At 40.2% G+C, this 16268-nt stretch overlaps 1 protein-coding gene across 2 annotated transcripts in view; it reads left to right on the forward strand.

Moving 5' to 3' along the window:
- Window positions 1-16268, forward strand: part of CRYBG1 (crystallin beta-gamma domain containing 1) — a 211108-nt gene that overhangs the window by 174141 nt on the left and 20699 nt on the right. For both annotated transcript variants that reach the window (XR_010158132.1, XM_518660.8), the window contains exons 9-13: window positions 6363-6489; window positions 8545-8580; window positions 10002-10159; window positions 11134-11260; window positions 11351-11496. Coding sequence is in view for 1 of the 2 variants with exons in the window: in XM_518660.8 (XP_518660.7) it covers window positions 6363-6489; window positions 8545-8580; window positions 10002-10159; window positions 11134-11260; window positions 11351-11496 (594 nt within the window). In the remaining variant the exon portion in view is untranslated. The remainder of the gene's footprint in view (window positions 1-6362; window positions 6490-8544; window positions 8581-10001; window positions 10160-11133; window positions 11261-11350; window positions 11497-16268) is intronic.

Genomic DNA, 16268 nt, shown 5'->3' on the forward strand with positions numbered 1-16268 from the left:
TTTTTGTGTACATTTTGAGTTATATCATTTGGTACCCCGTAGTCCTTGAAAGGCTCTGAAATTTTTAAAGGTGGTTAGTTTAGAAGTAGAAATTAGGAAAGGCTTTTATTTCCTCTGCATACCCTGTCTAAATATGACAAGAAATTGGGTCTTTAACAAATATAAACCCAAAAGAGTGTCTATGAGATGTATTAAATATATTCAGTAAATCTGTTAAGCATCTACCATGTGCCAGGTGCTTTTCTAGTCACCGGGAATACAGCAGTGAAGACATAAAATGATGTCCCCATTCTCCTGGAGCTGTCAGTCTAGCAGGAATAAACAACACAAATACATATATAATGTGTCAGATGGCAAAGGCTACAAGAAACATAAATTACAGAGGGGCAGGCATGTTGCTATTTTAGATAGGATAGCTAGTAAAGGACTCTGGTGACATTTTAAGGAGGGACCGGCAGGAAGTGAGGGAGTCTGCCCTGGAGCTAGCTGAGGGAAGAGGGGCAGGGAGCCTGTCCCAGAGAGGAAGCACACCATTTGCAAAAGCCCTTCTGGGCATGCTTGGGCAATAGCTAAGAGGCCAAGGCGGCTGAAGCTGAGTGAAGTAGGAGGATAGGGATAGGACAGGGCTCAGGTCACATCTGGCCTTTCAGGCCTCGGGGAGGAGGATTTAGATTTACTCTACATGGCATGGAAAATCATTGGCGAATTTTTATCTAACTTGTGTTATTAATAGAAGGATCAGCCTGACTGTTCGTGTAGAAAATAGTCTGTAAAGAGGCAAAGGTGGGAAGCCAAGAAACCACGTAGGATGCACTTGCAATCATACAGCCAAGAAGGGATGGTGGCTTAGACGTGCGATGGTGGTGGTGGGAAATGGTCAGATCTTGGATGCATTTTGAAGGTAGAACTAACAGCATTTCTGACAGATTGTGTGTGGGGTATGAGGGGCCAAGACATGCCCAGGGTTTGGAACCCCAACATTTATTGAGACGAAAAAGACTTGGAGGAGCAGGATAGGAGAGAGAGTGAGATTCAGGAGCTCAGTTTTGGACAGGTTAAGGCTGAGATGCCAACTGCAAATTCAGGTAAGTGGGCAAGAAGGTGACTATGTGAGGCTGGAGTTCAGAGGAGAGGCTGGAGGCATAAATTTAGGAGTCACTGGCATAGAGAATGTATTTAAACCAGGCACAGGACACAGTCCCAAAAGGGAGTGGGTGTAGTTAAGGGAAGAGAAGGCACTTTTGTATTTAGAGATTGGGAAGAAAAGTGGGAATCTAAGCAAAAGAAAATGCCTTCATCTCTTGCTGCCTTTAATTTTTTTACATGAAAGAAGTCTATACAGTTTTTTTTAAAGAATTGGTGTCAGGTTGAGAAACATCACTTTCCTTAGAAAAGAATGAAAAAGGCATCTGCTATCATATTTTAATCTCAGTGTCTGGAAGGTGCCATGACTCAGGCTTGGCTATGTTGAAGCACATTAATCTACCTTAAATGATATTTCTTACCTTTGCAGTAAGTTTAGCTTTGCCTCCTGGGTGGTAGTTACCAGCCTGTCACAGCTTACAATTTATGATAGGTTTGTGTTATGGTGGGCATCTTTTTTTCTGGCTGTTCATTTCCATTGAACACTGCCTCAGATGTTAATTCAAAGTTTGGGCTCGTTGAACTTGGTTGGTGAGCTTAGACACCAGGTCATTAGTGCTTTTATAGATCTCAAAGGAAAGTCTCAAGGGGTTGAGAAGATGTCACTGATAGTAAGTACTGAAGCTCATTTTGCTTCTGTTGATGCACTGGTTCCCCTGAACTGGGATAAGAAGTCTTTGCTGTAGAGGGAACTCCTTCAGAATCCATTAGGTAATTTATTCCAGGGCCCATTCACTCTAGATTAAGCTCTTCTACTCATACACAAAATAAGGGTGTTGCTTGTCTTGTCAAATTCTTGTTTGAGGAAATGAGTAATTTCTAACTAAACTTGCCTTTCAGATTCTGTTGAGAGTAATTTGTTTTTAAATCTTTCTTTTAAGCAGCTGGCTAATCCTAGCACCCATCCTCCCAGAGGTGAAAGCATATTGGGTTTTTTGGGGGCGGGGTGTGTGTAGGGGTGGAAGTGGGGGGTGGTATATTTATGACGAACAAAAGCAAAGAAGTTTAGAACTTCAAAGGGAGTATGAAGATGATCTGGCCCAACACCATCATTTGACTGAGGAAGACAAGCTTTGGTCACTTTCTCCAGACTAGGGTTAGCTGTTAGCAGAATGTGTACTAGAAACAGGTGTTCTAAAGTCAAGGGACTTCTTTTTTAATTGACAAACATTATTTGATCATTTTTACTGTGTAATATTTGACATATACAGAATAATATATGTATATAGGTGAACTATGAAGCCCAATAATAAAACAATCCCCCGTGGACCCACCATCCAACTTACAACCTAGACCATTACCAACATTGCTGCCCACCGTGGTTACACATGTAACCACACTCCTAAGATTACTCATATTGATGGGTACATCTCTATGTATTTTTTTCATTGCTGTGTAATAGTCACTGTATATTTCATTGTGGAATATACCATATCAGAGCCCAATTTTTTATTATAAAAGTTTTCAAACATACAGAAAAGTAGGAAGAATAGTTCAGTGAACACCAATGTACCATTCACTTTGACCCAATAATTGTTATCATTTTACCATATTTGTGTTATTTTTCCGAGCACTTCAATGTACATTGGAGATATCATGACCCTTCATTCCACATAGGATTCAGCCTGACTCTCTTTCTAATGGTATTCCCCTGCATAACTATCATTATTACACTTGAGAAAATTCACAAAGTGTCCATGATAATATCTGTTCAATAGCCCATCACCAAATTTTCCCAATTGCTTCAGGAATGTCTCTTATAGATTTGCATTTTCAAATCAGGATCCAATCAAGGTTCATATAAATGCGTTTGATTGTTCTGTCTCTTTTAAGTCTCTTTTTAAAAATCTCTAAAATATCCCATCTTTGTTTCCCAAGCCACTAACTTTTAAAAAGATTTAGGCCAGCTGTCTTAGAGAGTGTGCCACATTCTAGATTTGTCTGAGTATTCCCTCATGCTACTATTTAGTGTGTTCTTCTGTTGTCCAAATTTCCTATCTACTAGGGCTTAGGTCTCGAGGTATGGTTAGGTTCAGGCCAAACAGTTTTGGCATGCATACTTCATATAGGTAGTGCCATATATTTATGTTGTATCACAGCAGGTGGCATGTGCTAACTAGCTTGCCCTTTAGCAATACCAAGTTTGATTGCTTGGTTAAAGTGGTGCCTCCTCCATCTTTCCATTGTAAAGGTTCATTTTCCCCTTTGACATTCATAGCCCCCTCTCTTGTGAATAACCTCAAAGTCAGTACATTCATATTTAATTTTTCAAGTATCCAGTTGGTTTCTGTGAATGGCCAATATTCATGTACAGCCATGTCTAGGGAACACAACTTAAGATCCATCTGGAAGTGCTGTTTTTGTTTAAGAACAAGTGAACAAGATAAGACTGATTTTTCTTGTGTGACTCAAAGGGTATTTCTAAAAGAGTAATTGGACAAATATTTTAAATAAACATATGGCCATTGTTATTACTTTAACAATATTCATTTGTAGGTATACATTTGTTTGTTTAAAAAATAAGCTTGGGATTTATAATCATACTGTTTGTTAAGTACGACTATAAAGTTGTACTTTTTAATCTATATTGGCAAAAGCTCATGACCTAAGTACATGGGAAAATAAAAGATTACCTTTAGAAACTGAAATAACCCTGCCTGGAGATAGTTTCCCCCTCTCCTGATGGCCTCATAAATAATGTATCTTATTGGAACAGAATTTAGAAAAAGTGAATCATACTCTGCATATGAGTTTTCAAATTCAAAGTCCACCCAACATTAATAAATGTCTGTCTGAATTACCCAGCAGGCCTTCAGCACTCATTTACTAAGGAAGAACTTTCAGAACAGCAGTCTTTTCAAATGCATTCATTCATGTTTTCGGTTTTTTCACAAATTCCCCTCTACCCAGAATGACTTTCCTTTCATGAATGTTATGCAACTAAACCACATGCTTCAACAGAAGTGAAATGTTTAGTATTAGACGAATAAATCCCCTCTGAACTCAAGCTATAGAAGGAAAGACTTAATGAAAAGGGTATTTCGGTAAGAACCATTTCAAAATCTCAGATCGCTTGCTCGTGAGCCATACCTTCAGTTTTTGAAAAATTAAACCTGTTCACTTGTAAAGAAGTCAGACTTGGGACCTGCTTGGTTAGCCTAACACCATAATGTGTTACAGAACTGCCATTATTTTGTTAGAGAACAAAATCCATGGGTACTGTGCCTGTGATAGCTTTGAGCTCCAATATACATGTAACGTATCCTTGGCTGTCATGCTTTAAACATAAGGAAGTGTAAAGTACCCTATTCTTAGCGTCTGTTTTCTTGTGGTTTAGAAGCATTACAGTAGTATTTAAAAGATAAGCCTCTTTTTTTCCTTAAGGTAACTTTTTTTGAAGCATAACATTTGTACAAAAAGGTACATAAACCCTAAATATATAAGCTGAGTGAATTTTCACAAAGTGAATACACAAGCGCAGTCACCATTCAGATCAAGAAAAAGAACATTCCCAGCATCGCAGAAACCCGTTTCTTTCATGCGTCCTCATAGTCATCCTCACGCCCTCTTCCCCAGGAACCATCATCCTGACTTCTAACACTGTAGTTCTGACCTCCTACCCATATCCCACACCTGGCCTCCCAACATTCTTTCACGTATGTGTTGTCAAATCATCAGTAGGAGCCTGGTTGTAAATCTCTGTATAATTAGAGAGTCTAGAGAAGTTACCAGTTTATCCAGCGGAATCTTCACAAAAACCACCGCCAAAAATGTGCCTTGGGCCAAAATTGGGAAGAAGAAAAAAGCAAAGAGGGAGGTGTCAGACCCATTTTGTTGGTAAAAGATTTCATTTACAGCCACTCTCTTCTTGGCATGGTGTTCTGGGGAACACAACATGGTGCAGTACCACGGCTAGGACATTTTAGCGAAACTAACCGAATTGGTGAGTGTAAGTGATCACTAAGAAGTCTATGTTTGTTTATGAAGCAGGTACATTAACCCCTCTTTTATAGAAAAGTCACTTCTTCAGCATCCTCACCTTCTCAGAACCCTTCCCAGGAACGAAGATGTTTACAAGAAGACCTTGTAAACTTTAGAGACAGGGCTAGTAGGCATGGTTTTCTGGTTTCCTGATTTCTGGCACATTAGAGGAGGGTGGGGCTGCTGGTTCCCCAACTGAAGCAGAAGTGACAGCTGACAAGCTGATAGAAGGGTGTGGTATTGAAAAGCCATAACAATCAGAACCAAGAACTCAAAAAGCTTTGCGGCCTGGGAACAAGCAGCCCCACAGAACTTCAGAGCCCCTGAGGACACCACTGTGCATTAAATAATGCTCACAGTGATGATCCTGAGTAACTGTGAAAAGAGTAAACTGTGTTCAATGCACTTCCTGCAATGAGAAAAATTGCCATCACAAAAATGATTAGGGCTGGGCATGGTGGCTCACACCTGTAATCCCAGCACCTTTGGGAGGCCGAGGCGGGCAGATCACCTGAGGCCAGGAGTTTGAGACCAGCCTGGCCAATATGGTGAGACCCCCTCTACTAAAAAAAAAATGCAAAACTTAGTCGGATGTGGTGGTGTGTGCCTGTACTCCCAGCTACTTGGAAGACTGAGGCAGTAGAATCGCTTGAACCAGGAGGCAGAGGTTGCAGTGAGCTGAGAGCAAGCCACTGTACTCCAGCCTGGGTGACAGAACAAGACTCCGTCAAAAAAAAAAAAATTGATTAGGAACCTGGTTCTGGAATCGGCTTGAATCATTCCAGCCTTTCATACTTATAGCTGTGTGGCCTTGGGCAACTTACTTAACTTTATCTATAAAATGGGGACAATAGCTTCTCTTCCTCATAGCATTGTTGTGAGGATTAGATGAAATTCTGAGTGGCATTCCTTGTAAGCTCTAGGGAGATGTTAGCTGTTACTAATGTTTGGCACCATGACAAATGATTAGATGGAACTTTGGAGCAATTAATAATATAAATTAAAATAAGGGGACAAAGCCAGCCAAGGAGAAAAGTAAAAGATCAAGAATAGGGGCATATAATGGCTTTATTTTTCCTTGAGTCTAGTGTGATTCTAACACCTGAGTCCAACCATTCATTGTGTAGGTCCGTATCCTCTCCTGTTCTTTTCCTCTCATCCTGGGTACCAGACAGAAGGAAAAACTGAAACAAATGATGAGTCGGCTCCCTTTCTTTCCTTCCATGGTGGCTATTTAGGTGGCTGATTTATGAAGAACCTGGATTTCAGGGTGTTCCTTTCATCCTGGAACCTGGTGAATACCCTGACTTGTCCTTCTGGGATACAGAAGCAGCGTACATTGGATCCATACGGCCTCTGAAAATGGTAAAAATGAAATCCAAATGTTCTTGTGGTGATTCTTTGTCAGCTTGACATGGTAATTCACAGGGTGTGACTTTGAAGCAATAAAGCTGACTTTTAAGAAACAAATTTGTAGCAGATTGGACCTATTGCTCAATAGAAATCATGGAAATAATAACTTGCTAGATGCTATAGATTTAAAAAAAAAAAAAAAGGCAGGTAAGACTATGTCCTTTGTCTTTAAGGCATTCTCAGCCCTGCAGAGCTGCAGATGGGTGCGCAAAGCTTCAGCGCAGTGTAGGTTTAACAAGTGAGGAAAGTGAAGAATTAAACATTGGTGGAAAAACAGGACAAAGATACATACAATTCCAAGTTGTGGGTGATGTGACAGAAAAGGGATAATTAGGAAAGCTTCATGCTAAATTAAATTCAGTCTTAAAAAATTAGCAGGATGATTTTTTAAATGGAGCTGTCGGTGAATGCACTGTGTGAGCTAGGGTGCAGCCTGGGAGAGAGCAGGGCACGCTGAGGACCGGCTCGGCTGCCGTGACACGAGTGGGTGGTGGCTTGGGGGTCGCTGGGGCTGGACCAAATGAGTGTTGTCCTCCCGAGTATCTGCTGTGGAAGCTTTGTGCTTCCTCTCCCTTGTCCCAGTGTCTTGCTTTGTTCTTTGTTTCTTCCGCTAGACTGTCAGCTTTGGGAGGAAGCAGGCGGCATCTGTCTTGTCCCCAGTGTTGAGCGCAGTGTGTGCTGCAGCATGGAAGTTGTTCCCTAAATACCCACAGTGAGATGAGGCTCCCATTACAAACATGTTTTTGAAGCTGCACTTCGCAGTTGTCTTCTGAGACAGTTTGAGACAAATTAGAAAGTTAGGAAGACAATTTTTTTAATGTTAATTTTACCCGTCCTTCCAAAGTATTTGGTTTAATTATCTATATGTTTGCTGGTCTTAATGCAAATGATTTGGGCTTTTGTTTCTAAAATTAAACTCACTTTCAAAGAACAAAGTTTTGTTAGTTTTGTGAATGTATGAAAGAATTCATCCAGGTTTTAGGAGCAGTTTGTAATGATGATGAAAAGTCTCCAAAGTCTATGGTGTTCGAACAGGATTACTTTTGAAAAGGTCATGTGCTTAGTTGTATAATCTCTGGTTTGCTGATAATATCAGCCACATTCCTTTTTCCTTTTTTTTGCTTGTTTTTTCATAAAAGTTAAGGAAACCAACACATTCTTTTATAATTATAGTTCATTTGGTGCCTTTGAGCATTCTTGGCGGTACTTTTTTTTAAAAAGCTATTAAAGATATATTAATTTTTTAAAAATCCAACTTTCCCATTGCTGATTTAAACTCTTGACCTATTTAATATTTTTGTGCAATATCTTTTTAATGTAATACCATTTCTCTGATTTTAGTGAGTTTTTTTGTTTTTAAAAAGCTTTTTATTTTATAACAACCCCTCATAGACTCATCCTTTGGGATGTTTTAAATTTTATTTAACAGTTTATCTAATTATTCCATGAGTCCTCCAGATCTTATTATGTGAACTTCAACACATAATAGTTTCGTAAGCCCTGGTTGCAAAATCAAATACCTGCAGGGGCCAGGCAGCAAATACAAATGGCTGAGAGTTAAACCAAAGGGAATGGTAGAGACGGCAACCCCGGGCCTGTGCCCAGCTGAAGGATGAACTGAGGGCAGGATCGTTAAATGCAGAAGCCGAAGACAGCGGCCTGGGAGAATCTGGGTCCAGAGATGTCAGCTCTTGGAACTGCTTTTTCAAGAGAAGTATGGATTTTTATGATAAATTTTCCAACTTAAAAACACTTACTAGGTCAAAAAACACTCCTACAACACAGATCAGCTTATAGACTGCTTGTGCGAGGCTCCGTTCTAACCTGCCTTCCTCGTGTCTTCATCTGTATTGTTGGTAATTTTAGAACTATCTCACATAAGTTAAAACAAACCGGAACGTAGTCACACTGAAATTCAATGGCTTACTATAAACTGCTATGGCTAATATAAAATGGTAATGTATCAGTGAAAAACTATTTTTCTTACTATGTTATTTTTTTTTTCAGGGTGGCCGTAAAGTTGAATTCCCTACAGATCCAAAGGTAAAAATATATATGTATTTTTGTATGTATGTATATGTAATTATTTAAACATATACACATATATATGTACTTAATGTTATTCCCACTCCATCTCTATGAAGATATCGCTTATGTGACTTCTCGTATTAAACCTCTGTCACACATAAATGCAGCCAAAGGAAGTTGCCAACTTACACTTGCCATCCTTCAGGGTGGAAGATGATGCTAATGGCACTGGTTATCACTAAGAGTACATTTAGCCATGGCTCAGAAGGGTCATTGTTATATTGAGTTAACAATTTGCAGTTGTATTTACTAATTGCAGGGCTTCTTGCTGCTTGCCAGTTAGCCAGGAAAAAACTTTTTCAAGACAAAGTTTCCCTACTCCAAAATACCCTTTCTGCTATTCCCAATTCCCACATCGATGCCACACACTATAACTTTTTTCAATTTTCAATTTTAACACTACTTTAGAATCCTCTGGTTCCTTCTATGTGGTTCTAAATATCAGTTTTATATATACATATATATGTGTGTATATATATTTATTTTATATATGTATATAAATTATTTTAAAACTGTTTGGAACCATGGCTTTGGGCTATACCACATTAGGGAAAAAAAAAAGCCAGATTTTTTTTTTTTCTTTTTACTATCTTATCAGATGCCATTATTTAGGGTTTTTTTTGTTGTTGTTGTGGAGACCAGGCCTTGCTCTGTCACCCAGGCTGGTATACAGTGGCACCATCACGGCTCACTGAAGCCTCGATTTCTCCAGCTCAAGCCATCCTTTTGTCTCAGCCTCCTGAATAGCTGGGACTATAGGCATGTACCACTACACCCAACTTTTTTTTTTTTTTAGCAGAGATGAGGTTTCACCATATTGCCCAGGTTGGTCTCAAACTCCTGAGCTCAAGTGATCCTCCTGCCTTGGCCTCCCAAAGTGCTGGAATTACAGGTGTGAGCCACTGTGCCTGGCCTAGTTAATTTTTAAAAATATGATTAGAACATTTTATTTTATTTTATTTTATTTTATTTTATTTTATTTTATTGAGACAAGAGTTTCACTCTGTCACCCAGGCTGGAGTGCAGTGACGTGATCTTGGCTCACTTAACCCTCTGCCTCCTGAGTTCAAGCGGTTCTGCCTCAGCCTCCTGCGTAGCTGAGATTACAGGTGTGCATCACTATGCCCAGCTAATTTTTGCATTTTTAGCAGAGATGGGGTTTCACCATGTTGGCCAGGCTGGTCTCGAACTCCTGACCTCAAGTGATCCACCTACCTCAGCCTCGCAAAGTGCTGGGATAACAGGCGTGAGCCACCGCGCCCAGCCAGAAAATTTTAATTTGTGTGTCAGGACTTAGTGATATTAAATGACTGATTTAATGTTAAGCTGTTGGGATACTTCTTACAGATTACTGGTATATCTCATTTCTATTGTAGGTAGTTGTTTATGAAAAGCCTTTCTTTGAAGGAAAATGTGTGGAACTAGAAACAGAAATGTGTAGTTTTGTCATGGAGGGAGGTGAAACAGAAGAGGCGACTGGAGACGATCATATGCCGTTTACGTCAGTGGGGTCTATGAAAGTTCTAAGAGGCATGTAAGTACATGGGTGACTTGTTAGGATTTCTTTTTTTTCCTAAATATTAAGTAATAAATGTGCCCTTTCCCCCCTAAAAACAACATTCCTGATTCTACAGTATGGTGAATTTTGACAGTTATGTCCACATTCTCCTCAGCCTATAGTGACTGGATTTAAGACAGCAGTTTGAGGCTGGGTGTGGTGGCTCACACCTGTAATCCCAACACTTTGGGAGGCCAAGGCAGGCGGATCACCTGAGGTCAGGAGTTCAAGACCAGCCTGACCAACATGGAGAAACCCCATGTCTACTAAAAAATACAAAATTAGCTGAGCGTGGTGTCACATGCCTGTGATCCCAGCTACTTGGGAGGCTGAGGCAGGAGAATCGCTTGAACTCAGGAGGCAGAGGCTGCGGTGAGCCAAGATCGCACCATTGCACTCCAGCCTGGCCAAAAAGAGTGAAACTCTGTCAAGGAAGGCTGATACATTGGCCTGTTCAAGTTGATCAAATCTACAACCTTGCTTATTAGAATTATGCTACAAGCTATTGAACAGTTTGATAGTTCGCTTTCTGATTTTTATATTTTTGCATTTTATAGATCTTGCACATTTCCCATAGAAGTGCACACTAAAATTGCTCTTGTAAATCGCTAACTATTCATAATATTTTTGTTACTATTTGAAGTGAGTTTATCCAGTTTTGCTTGCTGAGGTTCTTTTGAGTCAGCCCTGATTAAACACACACACATACACACCACTCACACACACACTCCCCTTCCCTTTTTTATACAACTCTGATATATGTCTCTTAGGTTATTTTCTTGGGGCCATTCTGTTATTCTCCTAAATTTTAAAGAATTCCAATGATAATAAAGCAGAAGTTCATGTCTAGCTTTATAACTATTTGTATTTTTCAATGAAATTGATATGTACCTTGAAAAAAATGTTAACATGTCTGGAAATGACTACTCCTCGTGTTCTTTATGTTGCAGTTGGGTTGCATATGAGAAGCCTGGATTTACAGGTCATCAGTATTTGCTAGAAGAAGGAGAATACAGGGACTGGAAAGCCTGGGGAGGTTACAATGGAGAGCTTCAGTCTTTACGACCTATATTAGGTGTAAGTAAAGGACAAGTTAATGGCTAATACTTGGTCTTCTTTGGATAATAAATGGCTAGCCTTTGAATTTTGAATTTTTTTTCTCAATAGGATTTTTCAAATGCTCACATGATAATGTACAGTGAAAAAAACTTTGGATCCAAAGGTTCCAGTATTGATGTATTGGGAATTGTTGCTAATTTAAAGGAGACTGGATATGGAGTGAAGACACAGTCTATTAATGTACTGAGTGGAGTGTAAGTGAAATAATCCAATTGGAATTTTAAACATGGGTTTTACCTTGGTTTGTTTTAAACTGGTAAGAGTCTATCACAGAGTAGGCATTCAATACACAAATATCTCAACAGCTTAACATTAAATCAGTCATTTAATAGTTGCTGTCATGATATTTTCATTAACTCTCTTTAAAAATCGTTCTCATACCATCTCTTCTTTTTATGTTTGGGGTAGGCTTTGGGTATCATGATAGAAATCTACAGATCTGTTTCCCTTGTCATTCTGCACAGAAAGATAGTGAATTTTTTAAATGATGGAGATCAAATAATAATAATAGTAATCTAACATAAACCTGAGGCTGGGTCAAAGTCCCAGTAGATTTTCCTGTGGTCCTACACCTGTTCCAGTATATTTCTTCACTATTAGTTTGACATAAAAATAATTGTTCTATGTACGTGGAGTTAGCAGTTGACTGTTTTATTAGTGGTGAAGCAAGTTTTTATTGAAAGATGTTTAGTCAAGATTCTTTGGGATGAAGTGACTGCAAGCCAAGCTAAATTGGCTCAAGGGATTAAAATGGAACTTACTGGCTTAAGTAACTAAAAAGTCCTGGAGAAGATTTTGCTTCAGGCATGCCTGGATGCAGCGGATCAAACACTATCAGAACTTGGTCTCTGTGTCTTGACTGGGCTTTTTTCTGTGTTAACTTGACTTTAGGTAGGCCTTTTGCATTTGGTGGCCTGTGGCCACATTCAGCTTTTGTTCTCCTAACTTTTTTTTTTTTGAGGCAGAGTTTCACTCTGCCACCCAGGCTGGAGTGCAGTGGCAAAATCTCAGCTCACTGCAACCTCTGCCTCCTGGGCTTAAGCGATCCTCCTGCTTCAGCCTCCCAAGTAGTTGGGACCACAGATGTGTGCCACCAGGCCTGGCTAATTTTTGTATTTTTTTTTAGAGACAGGTTTTTGCCATGTTGCCCAGGCTGGTCTCAAACTCCTGAGCTCAGGTGATCCACCCGCCTTGGCCTCCCAAAGTGCTGGGATTACAGGCATGAGCCACCATGCCTGGCCCCAGCTCATTTCTTGCAGTGGAAAGAGCTTCTCTTTCTCACAAGTTCCATGTTTGACTTTGCTTTCCTAGGCTTGGGTCATGTGCACATGCCTGAACCAATCACTGTAGCCACAGAGATGGCTGTGTCTGGGCTACGTGTCCATCTCCGGAGCTGAGATGTAGGGTCCATCCCATAGGAGCCACTTAGATATGAATGGGGTTGGTGGTTCCCCAGGGACATCAGAAAGAGTGGGGAGATAGATGCCAGATGGGCAAAAACAGCAGATGGCTGTTATAGGGAGTTACATAATTATTCTTGTAATCCAGGCTAATGTCTATTCTAATTTGTTATAAGTGAGAGTATTCTCAAATAGTTACATGAAATAATGTGACATTGGTTATGCTGAAAGTGTTTGGTGTTAGGTTTTTGTTGTCATAGTGACATAGACTATTTGAATCATCCTAGCCTCAACCCCATTGTATCTCATGGGGCCTCCCACAATAGCCCTGGATATTTGAAATGTGTGTACAATGTACTAAAAGTTGATGAACATGCTTAACTTTTACTCTTAGTAAATAGAGTAAAAAAAACCTTGTTCAACAAGTTCTTGTCTAGGCCGTTGCATGTGGTGCCATTTTGGCAGAGTATCAGTGATTTCCGGGTATTCCATTCTCAGCAGGAAATGCCTACTCTTGGGTCCTATTCTGGAGCCCTAACATTTTAGAATCAGTAGCCTGTTTGCAAAAGCCAGAAGTCATCTGAAATATAAGGTACAAGTTATCTGAAATGTTGCTGGGGCTCTGCAGTATTTTAGATTGTCTTTAAAGCTAATTATTTAGGAGGAAAACATAGTGACCAACTTAGTCTGGTGAAACAGTTGTACATTTTGATACTCACCAGTTGTGTTGGTTCTATTAGTCAGAGCCTAGTCATCCACCTTGGCAGAGGAAGCAAAAGGATGCTGGGTAGAATGAATTCCCTTAGGTATTTTGTAGATGATGCTATTAACACAGGTAGAATTATTGTGCCTTGAGCCAATCTCCTTTCCTTTTTAACCCAGGCCTTGCTTACTTGAAATCAGTTTCCTTTATAAAGTGCTGCTATTATATGTTTCTATTTTTAGTCATTTCTAATTGCATTTCCTGGCTTAAGCTTTTTTTTTCTGGCTGTAGCAGTTAAGTTTTGGTAGAAGGGGGAAGTTGAAGGGAGCTACGTACACATACATGGACACACACACACACACCCCACTTCCTTTGAAATTCTTTGCATATGGAAGGGGTTTTGTATTTACCAGGGCCAGGTGCTTCCTCATATTTTGTTCGATTTGTCATTTGACAAGTATTTATTGAGGTCTATTATGTGCAAAGCATTGTATTATGTCCTCAAAGAAGTTACGGTATTTATGTAAAACATAATTATTGCTACAAAAGAGGTACAGATTAAATGCTCTGGGAATCCACAGCAGAGAGAGATTAATTTCCAGTCTGGACACAGGGAAGGAAGACTTTGTGGAGGAGGTGGCATTGGAGTTAGGCCTGTGGGATAGGATAGGAAGGCTGACATGAGCCAAGATGATGGAGGAGGACTACCTATTCACTTTTAATAGTTTCAAAGGAAAATTATTGTATTTTAATGGCTTTATTTTTATTGGCAATTAAGTATTTTAGCTTGGTTCTTTATTTCTTAGTATGGCACGCATTGTCAGAAAAAAACTCTTCTGAAGTTCTTGTTCCATGAAAGTATCTCCCAGGAGGCTCACCATCACATGGGTAATACATCCCCTGGGCAGTAAACTCATCATTAGTCCTGAAACAGAGAAGCCTTCAGGAAGGATGCCCATGAAACCAGCAACTGAGGTTTTTAGGAACTGTATTTGATTCTTACTGGAAATGTCGAAAGAACTCCCTGCTTATCAGTTTCTAGTTCTATGCTATATTCTTGCTCAAATAGTGGAAACTGGGCTAGTTTTTTAAAACTAGGAGCAAAATGAAATATTTCTGGTATTCAGATGAAAACGAAAAGTGTTGTTGTTTTAAATTCTTTTTCCTTTGGCCTTCCACGGAAGGGCAGGTTTACCCTGCTGCCCTTATCTTCTGAGCAATTATTCCACCAGGCTGGGACCTGCTAGTACTTGTGTACATGCCTTTCCCCCGTCTCCCCACCAGTCTTTAAACAGAGGAGTGTTGATTCATGTGTACAGAATACATGTGGACAAGGACGGGGAGGGATTTTCTTAAGAGCCCCAAGTGTAAGTTGTAAGTAGACTCTCGGATCATAGAGCAGAGAATCTCAGATCTGGGTTTTGCAGCTTCTCCCTCCCCCACTCCCCCCTATTCATGGGTGATTCATCAGGTATCTTGGAGGGAAAACAACACTACTGTCAGTTCAAGTAACATCTTAATAAATTATTTTCCAGCTTCAGCTTCAGTGAATTAGAGATAGGCTTAGCTGGGTGTTGGGTATTTACTTACAAGTAGTTTAGTTTCATAGGAAAGTACAGTACCCATACTTGATAGTAAAAAGAATAGAGTACTGGCTAAAGCTGCTTCCAGGGCTGTCCTCTCTCCTTGGCATTCAGCCTCCCACCTCACTGTCTTTTTTCCCTCCAAACCTTGAAGTCAAACAGAAAGGCCTTTAACCCTCTGATCTCTCTGCTTGTTACAGACTCGGAGCCCTGGTGAGAACCCTTTTTTTGATGTGGCTCTACTTCTTTAATTGTTCGTTGTTTTTTTAAGTCCTAGTGTTTGTAATGTAGATTTTCTTTTTTTTTTAAATTTTTTTATTATTATACTTTAAGTTTTAGGGTACATGTGCACAACGTGCAGGTTTGTTACATATGTATACATGTGCCATGTTGGTGTGCTGCACCCATTAACTCGTCATTTAGCATTAGGTATATCTCCTAATGCTATCCCTCCCCACTTCCCCCACCCCACGACAGGCCCTGGTGTGTGATGTTCCCCTTCCTGTGTCCATGTGATCTCATTGTTCAATTCCCACCTATGAGTGAGAACATGCGGTGTTTGGTTTTTTGTCCTTGCGATCGTTTGCTGAGAATGATGGTTTCCAGTTTCATCCATGTCCCTACAAAGGACATGAACTCATCATTTTTTATGGCTGCATAGTATTCCATGGTGTGTATGTGCCACATTTTCTTAATCCAGTCATGTAGATTTTCTTGATGTGCAGACACTCCTCCCACATAGCAGTGCTCCCTGCTCTGGCTTTACTGTTGCTTCCTTTCATGCTGGGGGTAAAGCCTGAGGCCCTGTGGGCGGAGGCAGCACATGCGGGTACCCGTGTGCTGTACAGCATCACCTGGTCAGCCCGGGGACCTTGGCCCACTCTCCTACTTACACTTGAAAGTATGAACTTTCACAAAGGTTAAGTGAGTTCTTCAAAATTATCTGAAAGTTAATGTCATGGCCACAGGTGGAGCCAGGTCTCCTATCTCCTCACCTCTCAATGATAAAGAATAGGTTTTTAGGCCGGGAACAGTGCTCACGCCTGTAATCCTAGCACTTTAGGAGGCTGAGGTGGGTGGATCACTTGAAGTCAGGAGTTTGAGACCAGCCTGGCCAACATGGTAAAATCCTGACTCTACTAAAAAAAATAAAAAATAAATAAAAATAAAAAAGAACAGGTTTTAAAAATTGCTAGTGAGGTTCTGAAATCGGGGGTTGGGGGGTGGTAGGGGGGCTGTATTTCCTGAAAGACTGAGGGGTGCATACAGCAGCTTCTCCA

This window comes from Pan troglodytes, chromosome 5, assembly GCF_028858775.2.
Source record: "Pan troglodytes isolate AG18354 chromosome 5, NHGRI_mPanTro3-v2.0_pri, whole genome shotgun sequence".
In the NCBI taxonomy this organism is placed as follows: Eukaryota; Metazoa; Chordata; class Mammalia; order Primates; family Hominidae; genus Pan; species Pan troglodytes.